We start from the raw sequence: 26,344 nt of genomic DNA on the forward strand, positions 1-26,344 counted from the left end.
TTATATACTTTTAAATGACAGCTGATGTGATTCTATATCTCTCCAGAAGTTCTGGTGTCACAATTTTCAAAATGATTGTAATGACGGTCAGGAAGCCTTCCCTGATTTACACCTTCCCTCTACTCCCCCCACCCCACATGTGTATATACATCCGTGCTAGTGTTCCTCGTATGTAATTCTAGAGCAAGAACCCTATTCTATACTTCTGCCATAATAGTTGTCACCCTATATGGAATTTAACAAAATGTATCTGTATCCTGTACAATAAAGTAAACTTATTGAAAATGAAATAATATACATACATAATATAGGACTAAACTTAATTAGATTAAAATTAATCAAAATGAAATAACAGATGTAATTTGTATTTTATGAAAAAAGGAAACATGTTTATCTTAAAAAAACAAAGCAAAACAAAAAAGATTGAAAACGGATTATAATCACTGTTCTGTTAATTATTTTTTAATGAGGTATAATACCTATACAATTAAATTCATCTTTTTTTGGTTGTCGTACAGTAGCAAGAACAATGAAGTGTTTGAAGTCTGAAGTTTTATTCTGCTTGCAAACTGACAAGTTAGGCTGCCACAGTTACATGTGTGCTGGCAGAAGAGACTCTGGGATCAGAAGCAATAGACTTTATTACTCATAACAGTAGCATTTGCTCCAGTTTTCTGAGCTACAGACCCCAGGCCACAATATAAACAGGGCTTGATGATACCCACACATGCAGGGAGATACATTACAGGGTAGAACCGCATGATCTAGGAAACCCGAATATTTTATAGTGGGAGCAAGCCTTCTCCAAAGGGAGACTATTTCTTTATTATCCTGGATGGTAAATAAACCGGCCCTGTATTCTGGAGAGAAATAAGGCTTCTAAGACTATTTGTTCTATAAATACTCTTGAAAAGATTGTCAGGAAAAAGACAGTGCCTCTGCTTGTGAGATGTTCAGAGACATGAGAAACCCACAGAGAATTGTCTCCCACCAATATCTACTTCTTGTTTCTACGTCATCTTGGCTTCTAGTGAATTTTCCCATGTGTACAACATTTTCTGGCCACTCTGATGAATCTGAGAAACTGAGACTGGCACCAAATTTGTTCAATTTCTCCTGTCAGTATTTAGTTAAGACTATTATCAACAAGATTCCAAGCAGTGTAATTAGGCCAGCTAGCAATATGGACCTTAACCTCGTGCTCAAGAGTCCTGGCTCCAATCTGGAGAATGAACCCATAAGCCAAACCATCAGTGTCTATCTTAGAAAGAAAAGTGGTTTTCTCCTTAGGTTTATGAATTGAACTTTCCTCTTAGCAGAAAGCATTACTCTAGGTGCAGCAGACTGTATTAGCAAGTGTATATACACTGCTTTGGTTCCTAGGGAGGAACTTAGAACAAGTCTATCATTCATAACAACCCTGGCCAGTGACTTGGGGATGACCTGACTGCCTCCAAAGGCCAGAGCTGTGTCATCGATCACATTGACCAAAGTCAGGTACAAATTTCATATGATCTTTTCTAATTAAATGACTCCCTTCCTTGGGATAACTGTCTAAAAAACACAAAATTAATGAGCCATTTATCCCCCTGGGAAGCTTTCTTGAATGAATTAGTTTTCCATGGCTCCTGTAACAAATTACCACAAATTTGGCTACTGGAAATACCAGAAATTTATTCTTTAACACTTCTGGAGGCCAGAAGTCCAAAATCAATGTGTTGGCAAGGCAGCACTCCCTCTACAGGCTCTAGGGAAAATCTGTTCCTTGCCTCTTCCAGGTTTTACTTTGCTTGTGGCTAAATCATTATAATCTCTGCCTCTGTGGTCACGTTGCTTTCAACTCTTCTGTCTGTCAAGTGTCCATCTGCCTTTCTCTTATAAGGACACTTGTCACTGGATTTAAGGCCCACCTTGTAATCCAGGGTAAACTCATCGTCCAAAGATTCTTAACTAAATTGCATCTACAAAGACCATTTTTTCCCCAAATAAAGTAACATTCACAGGTTCTGAGGATTAAGATGTGAATATACATCTTGAAGTCCACCAATCTGCTAAATACAAGTAACCAGGCATAGTTTCATTTTTGAGATTTCTTTACAGTCATTTGAGAACCGCACGATTGACTGTGGTATTGCCTTAAACAATTGAAAGTCTCCCCTAACCACCACCAAGATACAATCACCATGTTTCTCAGAGGCAAGTTAACTCCTGGCTTTCCTCAAGAAGTGCAGTTCCAGGAATGTATGTGATACCCCTAGAGGGAAATTGTTGACAACTGCTGGTGATCTGCAGATCTGACCTACATCACTCAGGGAGTGCAAGTTGATGGCACCTTCAACATGGCCTCTAGCTGGCTGGTAAGCCTTAGGGTTCCCAATTCAGTTAGGATAATTACATTCAGTGCATGCTTATGGAAAAACTGCCTAAGGCTGTCAATACACCCCGTCTTGTTGTCCAGTCACTGACTGGATGGTATTTGTTCATCCATGGAATGACTAACAGCTATAGGAATGGGAGCAGGGCAGACACCCAGAGGTCCTGGCAGATATTTTTCATGGAAGATACAGGAAATGGCACCATTCTCTGCTGAGTCTAACAGATGTCTAGGCCCTACGAAATACTCCAAGGTGGAGGATGCTTCCATTACCTAGTTTCTTTCGGCAAATAATCAACACTAACCATTTTTACTCACAGTCCTTCTGCCCACAAATGTATGAAGTTTTCATTCAGACTGACAATCTATTTTCCAGGTCTCTGGACACCAACTAGGTGTCTTACAATTTGATTCATTTCTGACACTAACTTCCTGGAGTAAGCATCAGATCCCACAGATTCAGGGTTCAGTCCCACAAGACTGCCCCAACTGCATACACCAGATGCAAGTTCCCAACTTCTAGGACTTCTGACTGACCAGCTACAAATTTAAGGGATTTCCATACCCTGCCCCCAAGGTTTGATAATATGCTAAAATGGCTCACAGAATTTAGGAAAAGCACGTCACTTAAATCTACTGGTTTATTATAAAGAATATTATAAAGGATACAGATGAACAGCCAGATGAAGAGGTACATAGGGTGAAGTCCAGAGGGTCCTGAGCACAGGAGCTTCTGTCCTGTGGAGTTAGGGCATGCCACTCTCCTGGCATGTGGACGCATTCATCAATCCAAAAGCTCTTCCAACCTTACCATTTAGGTGCTTTTATGAATATTTCAACACATAGGCATGATTGATTATTAATTTAATCTCCCTTTTTCCTTCTCAAAGGTTGGGGAGAGTGGAACTAAAACTTTCAGGCTTCTAATCAAAGCTTAGTCTTTCTGGTGACCAGTCCCTATCCTGAATTTATCTAGGTTCCCACCAAGAGTCACCTCATTAGAACAAAAGAGGCTCCTATCACCCTGGAAATTCCAAGGGATTTAGGAGCTCTGTGTCAGAAACAAAAGATGCTGCTATCACCCCTATCACTCAGGAAATTACAAGGGTTTTAGGAGCTCGTTGTCAGGACCCAGAGACAAAGATCAAATATATATTTCTTATTAGGCCATCATCAGTCACAAGGATTTGTAGTTCAGAACGTTCTTTAGTGTTGTGGGACCAACACTACTAAGAGCTACTACAAAGGTAGTAGCTCTTCTCTACATGTAGCGATCCCCCAGTTGGGAGAACATCCACTGGAATGTGCAAGATGGGGAAATCTATGCATATAACTACTCAGCAATTCCTAATATACATTCAGATATAAAGAAAGTAATAGTAGTACATTAAACTGGTCCAAAAGGCTGTCCTCACAAGGTCGCCTATCTTTCTTGTCCCATTGTGATTTCTGTGTGTGGTAGGTAGAATAATAGCTTCCCAAAGAGGTTCATGTCCTAGACCTTGAAATCTGTGAATATGTTATGTTACATGGCAGAGTAGGAATTAAGGTAGCAGATGGAATTAGCTGCCATCTAATGGAATGGTATGCATCAGCTGACCTTAAAATAGGGAGAACATCATGGATTATCTGGGTAGGCCCAAGGTAACCACAAGGATTGATAAATGTGGACGAGGGAGGCGTAAGAGTCAGTGTCAAAGTGATGTGGTATGAGAAATATTCTACTAACTGCTGCTGGCTTTGGAGATGGAAGAGGACTACAAGCCAAGAAATGCAGGCAGCATCTAAAATCTGGAAAATGTAAGAAAGTAAATTCTTGCCTAAAGCCTCCAGAAATTAATTTCATCTTGCCAACACCTTGCTTTTCACCCATTTGAAACCCAATTCAGACTCCTGACCTCCAGAACTGTAAGATAATAAATATGTTTTTAAGGCACTAACTTTGTTGTGATTTGTTACAGCAGCAATAGGAAATTAATACATTGCCTAAATCCCATTGGTTTAACTCAAGAGCACTTTATCCTAAATGACAAGATAGCAATGTGACTTGGAGATCTCTATTCAAAAAGCCATAAAAGATTAACAATAGAAATTTTCATTTTAGAAAACTTTCTATCAAAAGTTTAATTATTAATATTTTATAATATCAATTTTATAATTAATTAATTATAAAATTAATTAATCAATTAAAAGAATATTATTAATTTTATAATTAATTGTATTAATTATTTTGTCAAATGTTATTTTCACCATTTATGAGCCAGGAACTGTGGTAAGCAATGGGAATTAAAAAAATATATATTCTGGAGAATCTTTGCCTTCAAGGAACTTAGAGTTTACCATGATCAATTTTGATCAAATACTCCATTTTTTTTAACATCTTTATTGGGGTATAATTGCTTTACATTGTTGTGTTAGTTTCTGCTATATAACAAAGTGAATCAGCTATACGTATACATATATCCCCGTATCCCCTCCCTCTTACATCTCCCTCCCACCCTCCCTATTCCACCCCTCTAGGTGGTCACAAAGCACTGAGCTAATCTCCCTGTGCTATGTGGCTGCTTCCCACTAGCCATCTATTTTACAGTTGGTAGTGTATATATGTCAATGCCACTCTCACTTCGTCCCAGCTTACCCTTCCCCCACCCTGTGTCCTCAAGTCCATTCTCTACGTCTATATCTTTCTTCCTGTCCTGCCCCTAGGTTCTTCAGAACCTTTTTTTTTTTTAGATTCCATATATATGTGTTAGCATATGTTATCTGTTTTTCTCTTTCTGACTTACTTCACTCTGTATAGCAAATTCTAGGTCCATCCACCTCACTACAAATAACTCAATTTCATTTCTTTTTATGGTTGCAAATACTCCATTTTTATATCAATCTGCTCTTTCTGACTTCTACACTCGTCCACTTTCATTTGTAGAACAGTTTTAGAATTATTAATTAATGGACTGATTAAGAATCCTTTTTTAAAGATTTTCTCAATATTTACTTCATCTTGATTAATTTGTCTCCAAATCAGATGTGTTATTATTAATATTTAAAGCAAAATTCCAAGTTTAAATGAAAGCAATAGAGTCTATGTAAAGATAATTAGAATGTATCCTTTATAGTTTATTTCAACTTTTCTAAGCCATTTTCCTTATGATCCCCTTTGATCATCCTAACAAAAATAAATAGAAGAGCCATTACATAATTCTCATATAATCTCTAAAAATTAGATCACAGTAACTGAACAGAATCAGATACAAATATAAGAATTGTGCCTATCTACCAAATGTTTTCATCATCACATGAACACATTCCTTATATTAGCACTTCTTATGCAATAATGTTCATGCAATTCACCAGAGGATCTTGAGAAAATGAAGATTCTGATTTAGTAGGCCTGGAGTCGGGCCTGAGGTACTGTCTCCAACAGCCTGGTGATGTTGATACTGCCCATCCCTGGACCACACTTTGAGAAGCAAGGTTCCATATCAAATTCCATTTCCTGTACATGGCTTTCAGCTGAAGTCACATTTTGTCCCTATTTTTCATCATTTTGGAATTCATAGGGAAACCAATATTACAATTTGTTTTACCTTTTCTCCACGGTACATATATTATGTCAGAAATGAAGCAGCAGTTCCTAATGCAGCTATTCTGTATCAGAACCTATTCAGCTGGTGGCAAATCTTACCTCTAAAAATTTATAATCAGGTATAATTATTGATAAGTGAAATATATTGGAAAAGATGAGACTAGAAAATGCTTCATCTTCTCAGTCCTTCCTCTGCCTTCTTGAATACCCACTCTCATGTTTATACTTTAAAACCTAGTTCATGAACTGTTTACATTTTAAAATAGAGTCTAGTCATTGCCTATTCAAAAAGGCTATAGACCTCTTTTCAGCCTAGAAAGGTCACCATAGTGTTTTGCTTGTTTGTTTGTTTTTTCAATTTCTGTATTAATGGAGACAGAATAAGATAAGATCTTATAATAATAAGATATTTTTAATCTGGTTGGAAATAAAATAAGTCAAACCAATGTAAAGTAGTGTTTAGATTTCTAGAGCCATTTTTGGATAGTACTGAATATTAAGTTTGTATACTTTGTGTCATGGACTAAACTGTGTCCCTCCAAAATTTGTATGTTGAATCCCTAAGCACCAACGTGATGGTATTTGGAGATAAGACATTTATGGAGGTAATTAGGATTAAAAAAGTTATAAGGGTGGGTCCTTAATCTGATAGAACTGATGTCCTTATAAGAAGAGGAAGAGATTTGAGAGATCTCTCTCTACGTGCCCAGAGAGGATGCAAGAGACATGGTGTCGTCTGCCACCTGAGGAGAGAAGTTCACCAGAAACCGACCAGATCATGCTGACTCCCTGAGCTTAGATTTCCAGCCTCTAGAACTATGAGAAAATAAATTTCTGTTGTTTAAACCATTGAGTTTGTGATATTTTGTGTGGCAGCCTGAAAAGACTAATACGTTTTTCAATTAATGTATACTTATTTTCATAATTAGAAGCAGGTTTGTCACTGCAGCCAGAATTCCTAAGATCAAGTCTTGCTTTTATACTTAGATGTTGTATCTTGAGCAAGTGACTTAGCTTTTCTGTGCCTCCATTTCCTCATCTATAAAATGAGAATAATTATAGCACCTACTTCAAAGAGTTATGGTAAAGATTAAAGAATACACGATGGCTAAAGACCTTGGAAAAAGTCCAAGGAAATAGAATAATTAGTCATGATGACAATGGTGGTGGTAGTTAAATAGACTTGCTGGAGAATGACAAGCTCTAAAAAATTAATATAAGGCAGTTTAATAATGTTCCTAATAAAATGTTATGGCCATATCTCAGAATATAAAATAATTAAAATGGTAAATGTTTGTGTTTGGGGCAGAGTCGCTAGCAGTCTGCTTCATTTCCAAAATCTCAGTAGCCCTCAACATTCTCCAGCAAGAACGACTGTTGACAATCTTTAATGTATAGTTAATACGCAGAATACATCTGCCGTTTAAACAGCTGCTCCATATTTTGAGAGGATCTCAGGAGCTATAGAAGTGTAGCATCAAATGAACATGATTTAGGTTAGTAGAATAATTTCACATAATTATTGTCATTAAAAATTTGGCACACAAACTTTCTGATATCTTTTTCTCTGAACTTATGTGTTTTGAGAACCACCATCCTGTTTCTGGCATATGTTAAGGTACCAGTGACCTTATGATCATGCCAGCATTGCTCTTGGCTCTTAAACCTCTGCAGCATTCCAAGCTTACAAACTGCAGAAGACAAATAACGAAAATGACATTTCACCAATCTGACCCATTTCTTCGAAATAGACCGTGAAAGTCATCTGTGGGTTTATCAGAAGAAACAGTTCCCTGAACTCTTTCTCTCTTGAGCCACAGGCTGACATTTCTTTGCTTTTGGAAAAGACTGAAGTCAAACAACAGTGTTGTTTAACTGAAAAGAAAAAAAGAAACCTTCCTGGGTGCCACCCCCCAGCCCACATACTATACAAACAAAGAAAGGAACAATGTCATGTTTTTCCAAATGATAAAATAATTAGAAAATAAACTTTCATAAATGTAGGTGATATATCATTTTGGTTCAGAATATCAGATTTTGTGTGATGTAAGTAAAATAAATAAATAAATAAAAACAAATGAATAAATAGAAAATGGACTGATACTCTAACCATTAAAAAAAACAGACTGGAATGGTTTGATTTTTCAAGAATCTGGAAGCACACATACACAAATGAAAAACAATGACACCGACCAACAGAAAGTGTTCTTTTTATACTACTCTACGTAAATTAGAGGAAATAGTATGTTAGTGACCACAAGAGATTAGCTCTTCTGACAGTTTCTTACTTTTCTTCCAATGAAAGATATATTTACCAAAAGGAAATTAAAACCTTATTGATTTTTTTGAAATGCAATACGTTTCAAGGTTGACATTTAAACAAAGACCCAAGGTTTAATAATGTTCTTAAACCAAAATGTCGTTCTTTTGCAGAGACAAAATGCTTTAATATTGGAATAAAAAGGCCTTCTATAACTGAATGTACTTACTGAAAAATATTTCTACTAGTGGATTAGAAAGAAAGATACTTTAGGGTTTCAAATTATCATTATCTTAATTAATTTATTTTATTTTTATCTTTCTAGCAGTGAATATCACATGTCATTGACTTCATTTGGAACACCAAGAAGAAGTTATCTCAAGTATTGTAATATCAATAAAGTCTCACATTAAATATTTACATACTTAAGTACTAAGTTTTGACCAAAGTAAATGACATTCTTTTCAGGTTTGGTCTTCTCAGTGACCTGTGGCCAAGACTGATATCAGAGGAGGAATTCAAGTCCTGAATTGATCATGAACTTTACAAAATACATCATTTTGTTTAAAATAACAATTACTTTTGTTTGCTTGCTTAGCCAATTTATCAGTGAAAAATATGAATGAGACAGATTAGAAAACCAAAAGATACAGAGAATATTCTATTTATTAGCTTGAATAGTGTTTCTTATATATGTTCATATATATGTGTGTGTGTGTACATATAGACATATGTACACACACAATGAAAAATATTTGTGAGCCATTTCAAATTGGACTGAATATATATCCTCCTAACAGATATTTATTGAGTGCCTGTTACGTGTCAAGTACTATCCTAGGTGCTGGAAATGTGGCAGCGAGCAAAACATATAACACGGTTTGCCCCATGGCACTTACACTCCAGCAGGGAGAAGCAGAGAGTGGTTGAGTGATAAGTGTGCTGCAGTCAGAAGGCCTGGGATTTGGAATCAGACTTCTTCAGAAATAAAATGTTCTCAGTATGGTCCTTGGGACGCTGGGTGACTTTGGACAAGTTATTTAATCCCTTAAAGTCACAAATTTTATCTTTAGAATTAGGATAAGCTGATTGTTTTAAGAGACTTTTGGCCAATATTAGGGAAGTCGTCTTTTAATTTGTCAAGGTTTCTACTAAAAAATTCAGTTTTTTTTTGCCAACTGTAACTCTGAGACATCAGAAAGCTAAGAGGCAGATCCGTCAGAGGCAACAATTTTTACCAAGATGTTTTCTTTTCCCCCTACCAAAGCTAACATGGGATAATAAATACAACAACTGACCCTTGTTTGCTTGTCTTCTAATGATGAAGTCTTTTTCCTTGACAGTTTTGATTACTGACCCTAGATTCCAGACCCTATGTTTGAGGAGGGGTAGACAAAGAGGTTGTGTTTCCATGGACACAATCTGGACACACTGTTTCTCCCCCTTGAGATAACCTCCCTCCCTCCTTTATGTCTAGGATGATTGACTGCGATGACATCTAATTACAACTTTTCCATTCTCATTTGCATCACTAAGGGACTGGCTTCTCTATTCACCATCAGAGATATCACAATGTGGCAGGCATGAAAGAATTTCTCATGACATAATGTGGGAAACAAAGACAAAGGAACGTTGTGTGCTTTCATTCCATTTCCTTGCTATAACTAACTTAAATTGCCTCATGGGAATGGAATGGCTTAAGCCTGGTTCTATCAAGCTTTCTTTGTGACAATTTACCAATTCCAATTTGTAGATGACAAAGCATTGTCACATGGAAAAGGCCTGAAATCCCCCAAACTGCTAGAGGCAGGGTTGTTCAAAGAATCCTGGCTATATCTATATCAATATCTCTATCTCTAGTCACACACACACACACATAAACACACACACATATATATATATGTTCATATATATGCAAATATACATAGATGATAGATAGATAGATGGACTCCAGGTTTGGAATGTGTATTCATGAGAAGGTAGGTGTATTAGGTTTGTCCAGAGAAATGGAACTAATAAGATGTGTGTATATTTAGAAATATATTTATTATAAGGAATTGACTCATGTGATTATGGAGGCGACTAGTCCAAACTCTGCAGGCTGAAGACTCAGGAGAGCTGATGTTCCAGCTCCAGGTCAAAGGGCAGAAGCTTGGAGACCTAGAAGACCTGTAGTGCAGATGAAGTCTGAAAGCAATCTGCCGGAGAATTCCATCTTGCTCATGAAATGTGACTTTTAGATACCCAGGGCAAAGGAGAGCCTATGACTCAAAGAGCCATATTAAGTTTAGCATAATTTTCCCATCACCATGATCACCTTTGCACCATCAGAATTTATGAATACATGTGTAGATTGTTCTATTTTGTTCTTTTAAAATTTTCAGTGAAAAAGTTGCCCTCCCTTGAATATTGCATATGAAATAACAAATACTAAAAGAGATGGAGGAAGCTTAAATGCATATTACTAAGTGAAAGAAGCCAACATGCAAAGGCTACATACTGTATGATTCCAATTATATGACATTCTAGAAAAGGCAAAAATATGGCAACAGTAAAAAGATCAGTGGTTGCCAGGGTTGGGGTGAGGGGGTGGGAGGGACAAATAGATGAAACACAGAGGAGTTGAGGGCAGTAAAAATAGTCAGTATGATACTATAATGATAAATATGTGTCATTATATATTTGTACAGACCCATAGACTGTATGACACTGAGTGAACCCTAATGTAAACTATGACTCTGAGTGCTAATGATGTGTCAGCATAGGTTCATCAGTTGTAACCTATGTACCTCTCTGTTGGGAGATGTTTATAATGGGGGAAGCTATGCATATGTCAGGCCATGGGGGTCTATGGAAAATCTCTGTACCTTCCTCTTAATTTTGCTGTGAACATAAAACTGCTCCAAAAAATTGAAATTAAAAAAATCTTTTTAAAGCCACAATCATTCTCATAAACTTTCAGACTAATGGACCCCTTCCGGTTTTTCATGTCATATATCTGGTATTATTTCTGAGTACACTCAGGTATCCTTTATCCAAAATTTCCAAGTCAGAACAAAATTCTGAATCCACCAATTTAAATGGTATTCAGTAAATGGAATAAGAAATAGAAGTTATATTCTAATGATATTTAATATTTAAAATTAAATTATTTCAGAAATATTATAATTCACTCCATGATAACAGGCATTGTATTTTTGCCAAAGTCATTGTGCAGTTCTCTGACTTAACACGAGATATGGAGTATAGTCCTTTTTAGTAGTTAACACTATTGGTAACATACCAGGAAAGATGTCAAGTCTGAAGAGGCAACATTATTTACTACCTTTGGAAACTATGTAAGTAAACATTCACTGTACTTTTCCATTTTAAAATTTAGGAGTTTTTTGGGCACATAATAAGCACTCAATTACCATTTGCCAAATTATTTACCTCTAGCTCTTCCTGGACTTGCTAGTTGGCAGGGTTTAGGATGAGGAGGGTAAGAACAAAGCACTGAAATTTATTTCATTCTTTTATATGAAAATGGGTTGAAGTACTTTTGCTTTGTCACATCTTTCTTACAAAAGTGTATAATATCTTGGATACTGTGATAGAATCACTTCACTGTCAATACTAATAGAAAAGAAGAAACAAGAGCATGAGGGAACAAAGATTATGTTCAAGTTATATAGTGGCTGGTGGGCAACACATAACGTTTTAAAGTGAAATAAAGTTCCTGTGTTAGAAAATTCAGTAATTCATATACTATGTTTATTATTGATTTATAATTAGTTTAAAAGCTAAATATAAATTCAAACATTTTAAAATGTGTTCTGTCAGGGGAATTTTTTTTTTTTTTTTTTTTGCGGTACGCGGGCCTCTCACTGTTGTGGCCTCTCCCATTGTGGAGCACAGGCTCCAGATGCGCGGGCTCAGCGACCACGGCTCACGGGCCCAGCCGCTCCGCGGCATGTGGGATCTTCCCGGACCGGGGCACGAACCTGTGTCCCCTGCATCGGCAGGAGGACTCTCAACCACTGCGCCACCAGGGAAGCCCAAGGGAATTTTTTAGAACTGTTTTTCTTTTATATTCCCAGATATCGAAGTGTTTACAAATACGTAGTTTCTAATTAACTAACCAAAATGACATTTATGGGTGAAACTAAAGAAAATCGTTGCTAAAAGAAAAAAGTCTTAGTAAACATTTAGTTCAAAGCCTTCCTTGTCTTACCTAATTATTCACAGATTTCAATGCACTGAAGATCTTTCTTAATTTCATTATTACTTCCTAAAGTTCATGTAATGCAGACATTACAAATATTCTACATGTAAAAACATAGATTAATCAAAAACTGTTTAAAAGGCTTCTTCACAATTATTTGAAATTATTAATATAAAGAATTTTTCTTGAGAAACCCTTCATTCCTTTACCTATATAATTTCAACTAGTTGTAAAGATATCAAAAAAGATAGCTTCATATCCTTTTGATTGCAATCGATGGAGAAAATAAGATTTAGGATTTAAAACCCTCTTTTATGAGCTACATAAAGCATTCCTTCTGGGCATATGTCACAAAATAAGTTGTCAGCCAACTTACAAAGTCACCATAAATTCACACTATCCATTTCCTATGAATTATATTTTTATAAGTGGTATTCATGCCATATGCACGTTGAATTTTCTGTATACAAACCAAATTATTTTATTCACAAGCCAACGAGTGAAGATCATTCCAAACCATAATTTCATACATAAACAGGTTTGCTACAATCCAGAAGTTAATCACACTCTAATGAATTCATTAGGTAACCAACATATTTGTGATAAAACTCCAATCTGTTAGGCACATAAAATTGTCTGGAATTGGATTTTGTTGTTGTTAGAACCATATGGTAATTTTTTTTTTTTTCCCAAAAGCACATTTGGAAGACCACTTACTGTGAATTTTCATTTGATAATTTGATTTAAAAAAATTATTTCCAAATATTTGACTGTCCATTCCAAACAATTACAATTAAAGAATACCTGAACAAAATTAATTAAGTTGTTGTCAAATGTTGTTAGTAGTAAATACATTAGAAACATATAAGAACAGTTTGCAAATAATATTTACTAGGAACAATTTATACATAGAGTATTTTACTAATCACTGAGAGGATATGTAAATGTAAAAAATAATTACCTCCAAAAATTCCATTTAGGTGCTTTCACCAAGGTAGAGAGATGAGAAACTGAAGATAAAGTTAAGTGGAAAAATGACAAAGCCACATGTAATTAAGTAATCAAATGCATAATAAAGAAAATAAATCCTATAGGATCATTACGGTGACTGATGGATTTTGATAAAGGATGTTACAGAAAGTGATAATTTAGATTGTCTTTGAGAAAATGTATTGCTTTATTATAGATAATGGAGGAAGAAAGAGTCCCCAAACCTGGAGAACATATTCTTTTTTGTTAGGAGTAAGGACTAAGAGATGAGAAGAAAGGTTAGGCTACAGAAGTAGGTTTGGCTTGGGAAAAGCAGTTATTGTTGTCTTCTTAGAGTCAGGTCTGATTTTGGAAAACTTTAGAAGTGGGCTGAAAGTGTCAGGTATTAAATAATAGATAAAATTGAAATATCAAAAGTTTAAAAATAGAAAGCAAACTTTTTGTTTTTAATTTTAAGAATCTTGTAGCAGTGTATATATGCATTAGGCAACCATGGGAAGACTCTAATTTAAGACAGTAAAAGTTCTAAAACAGAAGAAAACTGGTATTTTAAAAAGAAATATTTAAGGCTAGATATAGGTTACATATAGTTCATTGTTAAATTAAAATAAATATGAACAAATAGATATAAAAATAGAAATACACAAGGGTGATGTATTGGATACAATATTTGAAGAAACAGGTGGGTAACAGTAATCCAACTGAGTGATTAAAATTGTTTGAAAATACTGGAGTTATATTGTTTAGTAGAAAAAACCCATTATGGATGGTATAAGATAGGGGTGACTTAGGGAAGAGGAGGGTAATGAGTTCAGTTACAGAGCTATTCCAGTTTCAGGAGCTGGAGAGAGTTTATTTACCTGACCACTAAAAGGCCACAAGAGCTGTAATTTTAATGAGGCATAATGAGTATTCGCACTAGTGATAAGCATAACAACCCTGTGCATGACCTCCACCTTCTTTTGATATGAATGGACTCACTTCATTAATTCTTTTGAGATACTGAGGATGCTATTCATGTATATATTTATATATTAAATTATCACCCCCAAAAGATTTAATGAGTTGCATTATTAAATGTACAAATGTATAAATCAAAGTAGATACAGATAGAAAAATGAAGGGTAGTAAAACAAATTATACTGGTAAAGGGGCTAACATAAACTATGTACACTTTTAAAGTGTACATACCACTTTAAAATTTTAAAAAATATTTTAGGGCTTCCCTGGTGGCGCAGTGGTTGAGAGTCCGCCTGCCGATGCAGGGGACACGGGTTCGTGCCCCGGTCCGGGAAGATCCCACATGCCGCGGAGCGGCTGGGCCCGTGAGCCATGGCCGCTGAGCCTGCGCGTCCGGAGCCTGTTGCTCCGCAACGGGAGAGGCCACAACAGTGAGAGGCCTGTGTACCACCAAAAAAAAAAAAAAAAAAAAATTAAAATTCAAGTATAGTTGATTTTCAATGTTTCAGGTGTACAGCTAAGTGATTCAGTTGTCTTGTGATAACCTATAATGGAAAATAACCTGAAAAAGAATATATATATTGAATATAGTTCCCTGTGCCATACAGTAAGTCCTTGTTGTTTATATATTTTCTATACAGTAGTGTGTATCAGTTAATCCCAAATTCCTAATTTATCCTATTTGTTTCAGTATTTCTATTGATTCAGATCCAACAGGAAAACAGAAACCACACCAGGTATTTCAACAAAAGATATTTAATATAGAGAATTTGTTATAAAGCAGTTGGAAGGTTGTCTGAGCAAAAAAGAGCACAGAAATAACCCAGAGATAATAACTGCAAAAAAGCAGGACTGGGAGAACAAAAGGAAGAGGTTAGATTGTCAGATCAAGAATCTCTGAGCAAGGGCACCGATGATCTAGAACTTACACAAAATGTAATTTGTGTGTGAATGGTCCTACTAAGAAAGAATGATGAGACTCTTTCCAAAAGTGTCAAAAGAAGCTGAGGAGAAACACCTGCAGCTGTTGGAAGAAACAGCTACCGCTGGGCAATACTATCAGGGATAGCAAGCAAAGAGTTGGAAGTACATCCTTCTCCTCATTCCAACTTCTATTACCTTCTATTTGGAGTTGAGAGAAAATTGTCAAATAACCAGTAAATTCTTTCGGCTACTCATCTTTGGAGTACATCGTCCTATAAATATGTTCTGACAAATACAAACAATATGCTTCCACCTAACAAAATGTAATTCTCCTTGGTACAAATTGTCTCTCTCACCCTCTCCCCAGAAAGGGTAGATGTAAATTCCCAAGGATCATGATTTTCATCTCTTGGTCCCAGTCACAGTATCCGTATTCTTCCTCTTCTTGTTTAGTCACAATCCCACCTGAATATTATACAACCTAAAGGCTCAATGTAAAATTAACTAACAATCCTTATATAAATTTGTAAGGGAAAATGCAGGAAGGAAAGAAAAAGTATTGGAGTTGAGAAACTAGATAAAATAATTGGTACAACATTATTTTTGGATAAATGCTGATTTGAAATAGAGTCTTAAAAGATCATGACTGAAACACTGAATGACTGACTGAAGGTGAGTAAGAAAGTTATATACCAAAAGTAAGGACTTGTGTTCTATTTTTGATAATAATTTCTAATTTAATTTTCAATTTGATGAAAAGTTTTCACTGCTGTAAAATAAAGACAAAATTTACTATCTGAATTCCCATGCTGGTAATATGTTTCTTACCAATTCATATTTTCCATTGCAGAAACTTGCAGGAGATATGTGTAATCTTCCACCATGACATGATATGTTTTTGATGAATAGTACTTTGTTTTTGTATATTAGAATAAAGTTTTTAGAAGTTCCCTAAAAGATATACTTTTTTTCCACTCACCATTTAATTTACTATGAAGATGTTTCCAAATTCCCTGTTATTTTTATTTAACATTCTACATAAATGAGCCATTTGTCATAGTCTCTAATAATATATTTAGGAAGTATTCATATACACTCAAGAGCATGAATATAATAATGATAAAACAGAAAACTAAAGATCAAAATATATAGACTAAAATCATGATAATTTCTCTGTTTTAATTTTATGGACTTCTGACTAACATAATGATATAAGAAATTATTAATAACCACTGTTATTTGCTTACTTAATCTATTACTAGTGAGTTATGCTGCACAGTAATATAAATATCCCACTTTTATGTTCCTTTTAGCTTTTATTCTCTCTGGGAGATAAATAGCAAAAAAAAAATTCTTTCACACTTTTGAACTCAGTTTAATTTCAAACCATACATACAACCATGAAGTCTTCAATCCTAAGAAGTGATGATCACAGAGGGAGCTCATCCTTTCATCCCAGAGTTGAAGAATATTTTGCTTTGTGCAATTCTCCTGGATACATTGTGACAGATCTTCAATTTCCATTTATTTTCTAATCAAAAAGAGTCATCTCCTTGGCACTGGTACTGGTCTGAGTAGCTCAGGAGGAAGAAACATAATCAGCAGAAGCAAAGTGTATGATATTTAAAATATCATCCTCTCTACCTTGTTTTGAAAAATTAAAATGAAGTTAATGTATTTATCTATTAGCAGATTCAAGGCCATGTATATAAAAAAAAGTTCAGGGTTTCCCTGGTGGCGCAGTGGTTGGGAGTCCGCCTGCCGATGCAGGGGACACTGGTTCGCGCCCCGGTCGGGGAAGATCCCACATGCCGCGGAGCGGGTGGGCCCGTGGGCCATGGCTACTGAGCCAGCGCGTTGGAGCCTGTGCTCCACAATGGGAGAGGCCACAACAGTCAGAGGCCCGCGTACCACACACACACAAAAAAGTTCAGTGGCTAGCCACGTGGATGTTTGGGTGTTTTGACACTTTTCAGTTGCTGCTAGCAACATTCGTGAGCAAGACTGGTAGGCCACTGTCGTAGACTGGATGTAAAGGGAAAAGGAGAAGAAACAGAAAGTGAGAAGAAGAAATAAATTGTGGATAGAAGGTAAAAAGAAGAAATAGAGAAGTAAAGAAAAATGTTCATCTAGTGTAAAGTAACTTATTCTAAATTCAAGATGTCAGATATAGTTCATGTTTGTGATTGTCCCATATCTCAGAATATTTTATCTTTTTTTTTCTTTTTCATATTGTAAGACTTCAATGTGGAAGGATATTGGTGTTGGAAACCACTTTTATCCATGTTTATCTTCCCATTTTCATCTTTTCTAGCGATGACAATACCATTTATTGTTCTGTTCCTAGCTACAAAGCAAATTATAGGAATTTTTTCATATAATCTTCATGACACTATGTAATATAATAGTTACCATTATAACCTACATTTTAGGTAATGGAGGGCTAATGAAGTTAAGTCACTAAACCAACATCGGATCTGTCTTTAGCCCCTAGTGTCCCTGTGAATTAGAAAATGTGTCCTCTCTAAGCAGTCACTGGTCTTTCCATGGCCTATGGGTTAGTAACTAGAGCTTTGGTTGGTTTTCATCATGACTTGTTCCCTCAACCAGAGACCATGGTATAATGGACACCTTGCACAACTCTGTGTGGTTTCCCTGCCAAGTTTACATAACCTATTGTTGGTAGAACTGAGATTCAATTACTCCAAAGCATGTGTTTGTTGATAGTACACTCTTCAGACTCTCAGCTACACTCTTTAGACTCTCAACTAACTCTTGTCAGTACTTCAGACCTCAGGTGAGTTGTCTCTCCTTCCTCCAGATTCCTTCTCTAAGTGCCCCCCTCTGAATTGGGAACCACTCCCATGAGCTTCCATCACATCTTATAGATATTTCTGACATGAAGTTATTACAGTGACTGTGACTGTGAACTTGTATATATTCCTCAGTGATCTATAAGCATTTCTATAGTAGGGACTATCTCAGAACCCAGCACCCAGAGACTGTCAGTTACTAACATTTCAATAAATATATGTTGCATGAATAAAGGGAGTTCCATTACTCATGGAAATCTGGTAAATGTATGTCAGGAGCTCTCAGAGCCAGAATCTGAATCTGAAACCTGAATCTGAACGTGTTGAATAATATGAAAAAATAAAGGACATACCAAAGGACAATGGCTTCTACCAGTCTATCCAGTTGAATGTACATTGGGGAACTGACATAGGAGCTTGAGTGGCCTAGGAACCAGTATTGGAAGCATTAAGCTCTCTCATCTTTTTCACTGTCAGCATCTTTAGATCGTTCTCTCATGCTCTGTTTCAACTTGTTTGCATTCTAAGTTTCTTTGAAATAAGGTGATATGTTATCACATAAATGAGGCCAAAATACATACTGACTTCGGTATATAAAAACCTTAGTCTGAAAACAACTCAAAATACCCTCTGGCCCACATCTATTTAGCTCTTTGGTATGACATTTAAAAGAAAGATAAGAAAATGGAGTGTCAATTTTTTTAAGTTACTGCTCAGTTGACATTTCTAAATAGCACAGGATTATAACAATATTAGCTATAACCTGACTAATCATCTTACATTTGACCTCAGTTTGTGAGCATATTAGTAATAACATATGATCAAATCCTATTACTTTATCAGAGTTTTAAAATACCACTCAATAATATCTCCATGAGAAATTAAATGTTCCATACCAATGTTTACATATGCTATGAAAAAAGTATAAATGATTTGGCCTGTCGTTTCAAAAGTCAACCAATTACATGTTAAGTGGCTAAAATGCGTGGAAATATGAGCCATGAGTTATTTTGTTTGGAATATTTAAATATCTTTGATTCTTTGTCTATGTGTGCATTAGCCAAAAAGTTTATAAAGTCCATCAAAATTTCCAATATCTCCTTGGTATTTTACTCTCAGAAATATTTATAATTTAGTGGTGTGCTTCCCATATAATTAGAAAGACATCTAAAGTCTGGGTGGAATTACACAGAATTAGAGCTATCACCAACCCAGAAAAAATTGTGTTATATTCCAGTTTTTAAGTCTTTACCTTTTTTTTTTTTTCCGGAAACCAACTGAACTTGTATTGACACCAACTACACGACTCTTCTTAGTAGCCTTATGGGAATGGATAAAGTGGCTTGACCCAAGATAACACTGATTAGGCTTAGCAATGTTACTTTTAAATAAAACCAACCCAATTTTCCCCAAGGTGGCTTAGATTTCATAATGGGTCACAAACTAATACTAAAAATAAAACATTTAAAAATTTGATCTAAGCCCCTTCTATCCTCCCACACTTGAAAGGGACCTTATGAACAGCAATTTCCCAATCCTAGCATCACTAGCTTACAAACCTTAGGGTTAAAAACTCCCTCCTCATTTACCCAATGTTCAATTTCCATCACTTTCAATATACACTAGTGTAAATACCATGACTATTTTGCATGAAGTTAAGTATTCTACAGATCAGGGTCACGGGATTGAACCAGGAGCTCCCACCTTTTATGGGAACTTCAGTGGTACCATCGAGGTCAAGGCAATTTAATTTAGGTTAACCAGGATTTGTTTCAATTTGTAAGAGAAACATCTTGCAACAGGTTTATTTAATTCTCTTAAAAAATGGTGGCATTCCTTTACTTTCTGCCTTTTGGCAGCAGCAGTTACATATATGGAGTAGCAAATTAAGTCTAAAAATGTGGGCCCTAGTCAACTTTATTTTTTGGCATTATGATCATGATAAAGGATCACGACATCCTTCACATTTCCAAGGAAAACCCAATTTAAAGTTTGTCCTTGCCAAACTCCATAAAACAGCCACTTTAGAGTAAACCAGCAGAGCATTGCATCACCCCAATAAAGCTGTAGGTTTCATCACATGCACCAACAAATCTACATGGCTAGTTTCTGAGCTCCTCTTTTACAGAATTTTACACCTATTGTTACCAGATAGCATTTTAAACACGGACATATCAACTGCCTAATAAAGCAAAAAACAAAGGCATTTTTCCCTTATTAGAAACAAGACACACCATCACTTAAAATCTTCAAACATTATTGGACTTTAACTTTCAGAATTTGACAATGCATTCAATGAAGCAATCTGCAGACAACTAGTTTTAACAGATTAAAAAACACTTTTAAGCAGACGTGGATGTCCTAAACTGTTTATTAGGTAAGAATTTTACAAACATTACTTATATTAGCGGTAGCGGTGGACCTGGAGAGTATTGCACCTTCTCCAGGCTGCGCGGCGAGAACCACCGATCGTGTGGTGGAACTTGTGGCCCTTGCCAAGGCCGCGGCTCTTCCTGCCTGCAGACGTCAGCCCCCGCATCTCCCTGTGCTTGTGGACTGGCTTGGTGATCCACTGGGTGTCAGGGTTTCTTCTGATAGCTTTATGGAAGGGATCAATGAGGATAACCTCAAAAAATTTGTACGTAGAATCTTCACCCACCCAGTAAGAATTCAGGATCCTCAGGGTCCCACAGTGGCGCCCCGCTCGCTCCTCGGCAACAGACTTAAGGCTCCGGCCAATCTTGAGCTGGTTGACGCCATGGTGGACGGGCTTGCCGTAGGTGGCGCCCTTCGGGACCGGGCGTTTGCGGCCACCGCGGCGCACGCGAACCCGATATATCACATAACCTTTCTTGGTCTTGTAGCCCAGCCTGCGCGCCTTGTCGGGCCGGGTGGGGCGCTGAGCCCGGTGCAGCGCCGAGAGCTGGCGGTACTGCCAGCAGCGCACCCTGAGCAGAAAGCGCATCACGTCCGACTGCTTCTTCCTCCACAGCTCCTGGATGTACTTGTAAGCGCCCATCCCGGCTCACCTGATGGCTGCCGCCAAACGGAAAGGCAAGTCTTTACCTTTTAACCGGCTTCTTCTCAACAATGTATGAGTAAACGGGTTTAATAGGTAGTCTGTTGTTGTTTTATTATACTTATGAGACTTAGGGAATAAACTGTGCACCTCTAGAATTACAAAAAAGTATGAATAATAATTGTTCAATAATTAGCAAAGATCAAACTAACAGCATAAAAAACGGTAGCAGACTATACAAATTTCATACAGCGCATACACTGTCCTAATGCTTACCACGTGCTAGGGACTGTTTGAGTGTTTTACACACTTTAAAATAATTTAATTAACATATTAACCCTAAAAAGTAACTTCTATTATTATTCATATTTTACATATGGGAAAACTGAGCCACAAAAAGGGTAAGTAAATTGCCTAAGGTCACACAAAAAGTGGTAGTCTGAATTCACACTCAGATAGCCTGGCTGCAAAATCCATGTTCTTAAATTCTATGCTACCTGCCTAGCATTGAACAAAAACAAGATAATACAATTAGAAGAGGAATGTTCAGAAATAAAAGGAAAAAGACGATAATATGCATCTGAGCAATCACCTACGCTTTGAAACAAAAAGATAAGCATTGATGAATATATGTGGTCAATTTCATATGACTGAAGTCAATTCAAGGGCATGATGTCTCTGTAGGGGGCTGCAGTTTCAGACTAACCTGGAATGTAGATCAGGTTTACCGGGTGTATATTTACATGAGATACTGAGTTGCTTTCTGTGAAGAGAGAGGCAGCCTGCCTTAATATGGAGCAGTTAAGAGCACAGAGCTGGAGCCAGCATGCCTGGGTTTGAAGCTTGAATCTTTCTTTTATTAGTTGTGTTACCTTGAACAAGTTAACCTTTCTCTGCTGCGGTTTTCTCATCTGTGAAATGTGGCTAATAAGAGTACCTGATTCTTAGATTTGGAATAAGAATTAAATAGGTTAATGTTATAAAGTATTTAGGATAGTGTTTGGCACAAATTGTTTTATTAATGTTTTAAGTAAAGATGAATTTGGTGGGCTTAAACTTGACTCCATAAGAGTGTTAGGCTTGGAGAGAAGAAATGCTATGTGGTTTTTAGTGCTATGTGGTTTGTCACTCGAATCCTTCACCAGCCCACCTCATGAACTTATGTGTAGTTACTAGGAAGAAGAAAGTAATCTGTAATTTAAATCTACAGCAGTGGTTTTACCAAAAATTTGGTAGAATTGGGGTGAGGGGTAAAAGTACCTTTACCAAAGTATTAAAGAAAAGATAAATAATCATTAGCTTCTGGCTTCAATGTACCAGATATGTGCCTAGTACACTGAGGTGTGGAACACCGTGGAAGGGCATACATGAACTTAGCTGAAGTGTTGGTGGTACTGAGAGAGAGATGGCAACACACCATTAGTAGCAGCAGCAGCAGTGGTGCCCAGAGGTGGACAGTGCAGCATGAAACAACAATGGCTCTTCCCTGCAACAGTGAGGGTGGTCAGAGGGTCAGGGCAAGTATTAAGGCTGTAGTGTAAGTACCACTTGGAAAAAGTTGGACTTCGCCGGCCTCTTGTAAGAAATTTAGTAGAGAAATCCCAAAACACTCGGGCACTAACTCTACTGTATATACTTAGGAAGATAATGAGTAAACACAAATTAAAAACAGGGTTCGTCCTTTTATGTAGCTTTCAGCTGCACAGGTATGTGGATATCTGGCTTTGTGATATTTTCACCTAAGATCATCATCACAGTACTCATTCCCATCAGGTTTGTGTAAACATTAACCATATCCCTTTTTAAGTTTAGTATTAAAAATCATTTTCTTATTTTAGATACTGACATATTAAAGGCTTCATTTTGTAGTTCAGTTTATCTGATTTTGTAGAATCTATTTCAATGTATTCCTTAGCATTTAAGTAGGAAAACATTTGAAGAGAGTAGTGTTGCAAAAAAAAGTAAATGTCTTAAGAATATGAACTAGTCTTTTTAAACACAAAGGGAAGAAATAAGGAAGTGAAAAAGGGCAAAATGGACGAAATGTGAGCCTCTTTCCAAAGACTTTAGAAGGCGAAAACAAATGGTTAACAAAAAGTTCACAAAATAATCATTAAGTGTTATTTGAAAAGCTACTCTTTGATCCTTGGATCCTGTTCGTAAAAGCTACTACACTGTGATAAATATTCTTTATGTGTCTTTACGTGTAAACATTCTTTGTGTGTCTGCTTGCTTAACACCTTTTCTCATATATTAAGATTGATAGTTTGATGACACTCATAGTCTCAACTAAAATGATAGTGGATCTTTTCTAGGTTGGAGAGAATTCCTTGTTTTATGATTTCTGGGAATTTTAAATGACCTGTTTGGCTGATATATTAGTATTCATTCATCATTTAAAATATGTTTCACTTTATATTTTTTTTTCCTGATGACCAGTGAATTTGAAAAGTAAAGAAAATTTAACAAAATAATGAAACAAAACAGAAACATTATCCAGGATTCCACAGGCAAAAATATTTTCTACTTTGACATTTCCCTCCAGCTTATAAGTTTTAAGATGACAAATAATAGTACAGGTCTCTCATTTAAAAACAAATAAAATATGATGAAGACAGTTGGTATTCAGGTGCTATAATTCGAGACCCAGAGGCCAGCCGTGATAGCTGCATGTTTGAATCCTGGGTCATAAATGTAACAGAGATATGTATTAAGCAAACTGAAATTATTCAGCAACCAGAAGGCTGGCAGGTCGGGATGGTTGGGGGCTGGTGGTTCGAGAGCTATTCCTCCTGCTGGTTTATCATCTACACTTCAGTGATCTTTATGGAAATGACCAATAAGCCAGATTCGTACAAATAAGTCCACTGAGGTAGTTCTTAATACCCATTCTTATCAAATTGAATCACCATGGAACTAATCTTCTGCAAATTATTTCAGAGAGATGACATTTTATGTGCACATTAAAGCTTCCTGGAAAGGGTCCATCAATCTGGAGAGGGGCACAGATGATTCCTGTCAGGTTTTAACTTGGTATTTATTAAGCTAAGTCTGTGTATATCCTTTAATGCTGAGTGAAACATGGCCATCCTTAACTGACTCAAGGTAGAGGTAGTAGGAGAAAACAAAGCAGCTAGGAGAGATGAGAAAATACAATTGTACTTTAAAAAAAGTTAGAATACATAAGTGTATTTAATAACAGTTTGTCAGCATTTTGACTTCAGATAAATGTGGAGATGACACTGATTCAACAGGGTTTTAAAAATGCAGCTGTCAGTACTGACTTTTGCTTTGTAACTATTTACTTCAATTAATTACACTTTCTAAATGCCAGTGGAAAAAAATAATTATTGCGTGAACACAATAAGACATGACAGTAGAGAAGTAGAACCTCTCTAGGTATGTCTGAACATACAACAAACAATAAATTTATCTAACATAATTTTTTGAGATTTAAATAACACATCTTTGTGGCTATACTATGTGAAAAGTATTACCTTGGGCAGTGTAGGGAGACACATAGATATATAAGACATAGATATTTTATTCAGCACCAGAAGTTCAGAGGGGAGTATATAGTGGGGGTAATACTGGGTAGCAAGACCAGAGGTAGAGACACCATTTAGGATGTTATTACACACAATCAGATCAATGTAATTTATTCAGTACAACTTTATAGATTATATCCTATATATGTTCTATCTCTTTTCCTTTCTGAATCTCCAAAACAATCCTGAGATGTGTTCATTATTACCATTAAACCTGCTATTCAGGAAGATACTGAGGTTCACAAAAGATGCATACTTCTAGCTATATGAAGTTTCACTTGGACTCAAATGTGTTATAACTTCAGGGCCAAGGTTCTTATTAACATCCTACACTGTTTCCCGTGTAAAACTATGTGCCTAGAATACTTAAGAATTGTCCATTTTAAATAGTAAACATATTCAAAGGATCCCTTTTTGGGTGATGAGATGGAAAAATTTCCCACTTTATGTTATACTTCATATTATATAGTAAATGCATTAATTCTCTGAACTTAATGTTTATATTAACATACCCAGACTATCACTTTCGTGTATCTAATTTTCATCTCCACTTCTCTACTATTTCAGAATCACTAAGTTAACTAGGATCTCTGTATCATTAAATTCTAAGGATATTTCTCATGCCTTATTATATTCTAACTCTGAACCACACTGACTACATTCACCAACTTACCTTCTTTCTGCAATATTCGCTTTAAAAAAAAATGTATGTATTTTTCGCTGTGTTGGGTCTTAGTTGCAGCACATGGGATCTTCCATTGGGGCACAAGGGCTTAATTGCCCTGCAGCATGTGGGATTGTAGTTCCCCAACCAGGGATCGAACCCACGTCCCCTGCATTGGAAGGTGGATTCTTAACCACTGAACCACCAGGGAAGTCCATGCAATACTCTCTTATCCTGGTTTTCTTCCACCTCTTAGATCATGTCCATTCATCTCTTTTTTCCAGTTTGTCTCTTCTCAATGTCTGAGTTCCTCAAGTGAGTCCTACACCGTGTTCCCCTATACTTCCTCTCTTGGGAATCTAATCATTATTCACAGCTTTAATTATCAACTATATACAGATAACATCCAAATTTATTTATTTACTTTAATTTTTATTGGAGTATGGTTGTTTTACAATGTTGTGTTAGTCTCCACTGCACAAGAAAATGAATCTGCCATATACATATAGCTATCCCCTCCCTTTTGGACTTCCCTCCCATTTAGGTTACCACAGTGCATTAGGCAGAGTCCCCTGTGCTATACAGTATGTTCCCATCAGTTGTCCATTTTATATATAGTATCAATAATATATATGTGTCAATCCCAGTCTCCCAATTCCTCCCACCCCACCCCTTTCCCCCTTGGTATCCATAGATTTGTTCTCTACATCCGTGTCTCTATTTCTGCTTTGCAAATAAGATCATCTATACCATTTTTCCAGATTCCACATACATGCTTTTCTTTTTCTGACTTACTTAACTCTGTATGACAGTCTCTAGGTCCATCCACATCTCTACAAATGACCGAATTTCATTCCTTTTTATGGCTGCGTAATATTCCATTGTGTATATATATATATATATATATATATATATATATATATATATGTACCCACATCTTCTTTATCCATTCTTCTGTTGATGGACATTTAGCTTGCTTCCATGTCCTGGCTATTGTACATA

General features: G+C 36.3%; 1 protein-coding gene and 1 long non-coding RNA gene across 2 annotated transcripts in view; both read right to left on the bottom strand.

Annotated features, from left to right (window-relative positions):
• Positions 1 to 26,344, bottom strand: part of LOC132519327 (uncharacterized) — an 829,930-nt gene that overhangs the window by 50,881 nt on the left and 752,705 nt on the right. The window lies entirely within an intron of this gene.
• LOC132519325 (large ribosomal subunit protein eL15-like) lies at positions 20,476 to 21,179 on the bottom strand. The gene has a single exon (XM_060147265.1). The coding sequence runs from the start codon at positions 21,128 to 21,130 to the stop codon at positions 20,516 to 20,518; it is 615 nt and encodes a 204-aa protein (XP_060003248.1). The 5' UTR covers positions 21,131 to 21,179; the 3' UTR covers positions 20,476 to 20,515.

The sequence above is a fragment of the Lagenorhynchus albirostris genome, chromosome 4, assembly GCF_949774975.1.
Source record: "Lagenorhynchus albirostris chromosome 4, mLagAlb1.1, whole genome shotgun sequence".
Taxonomy (NCBI): domain Eukaryota; kingdom Metazoa; phylum Chordata; class Mammalia; order Artiodactyla; family Delphinidae; genus Lagenorhynchus; species Lagenorhynchus albirostris.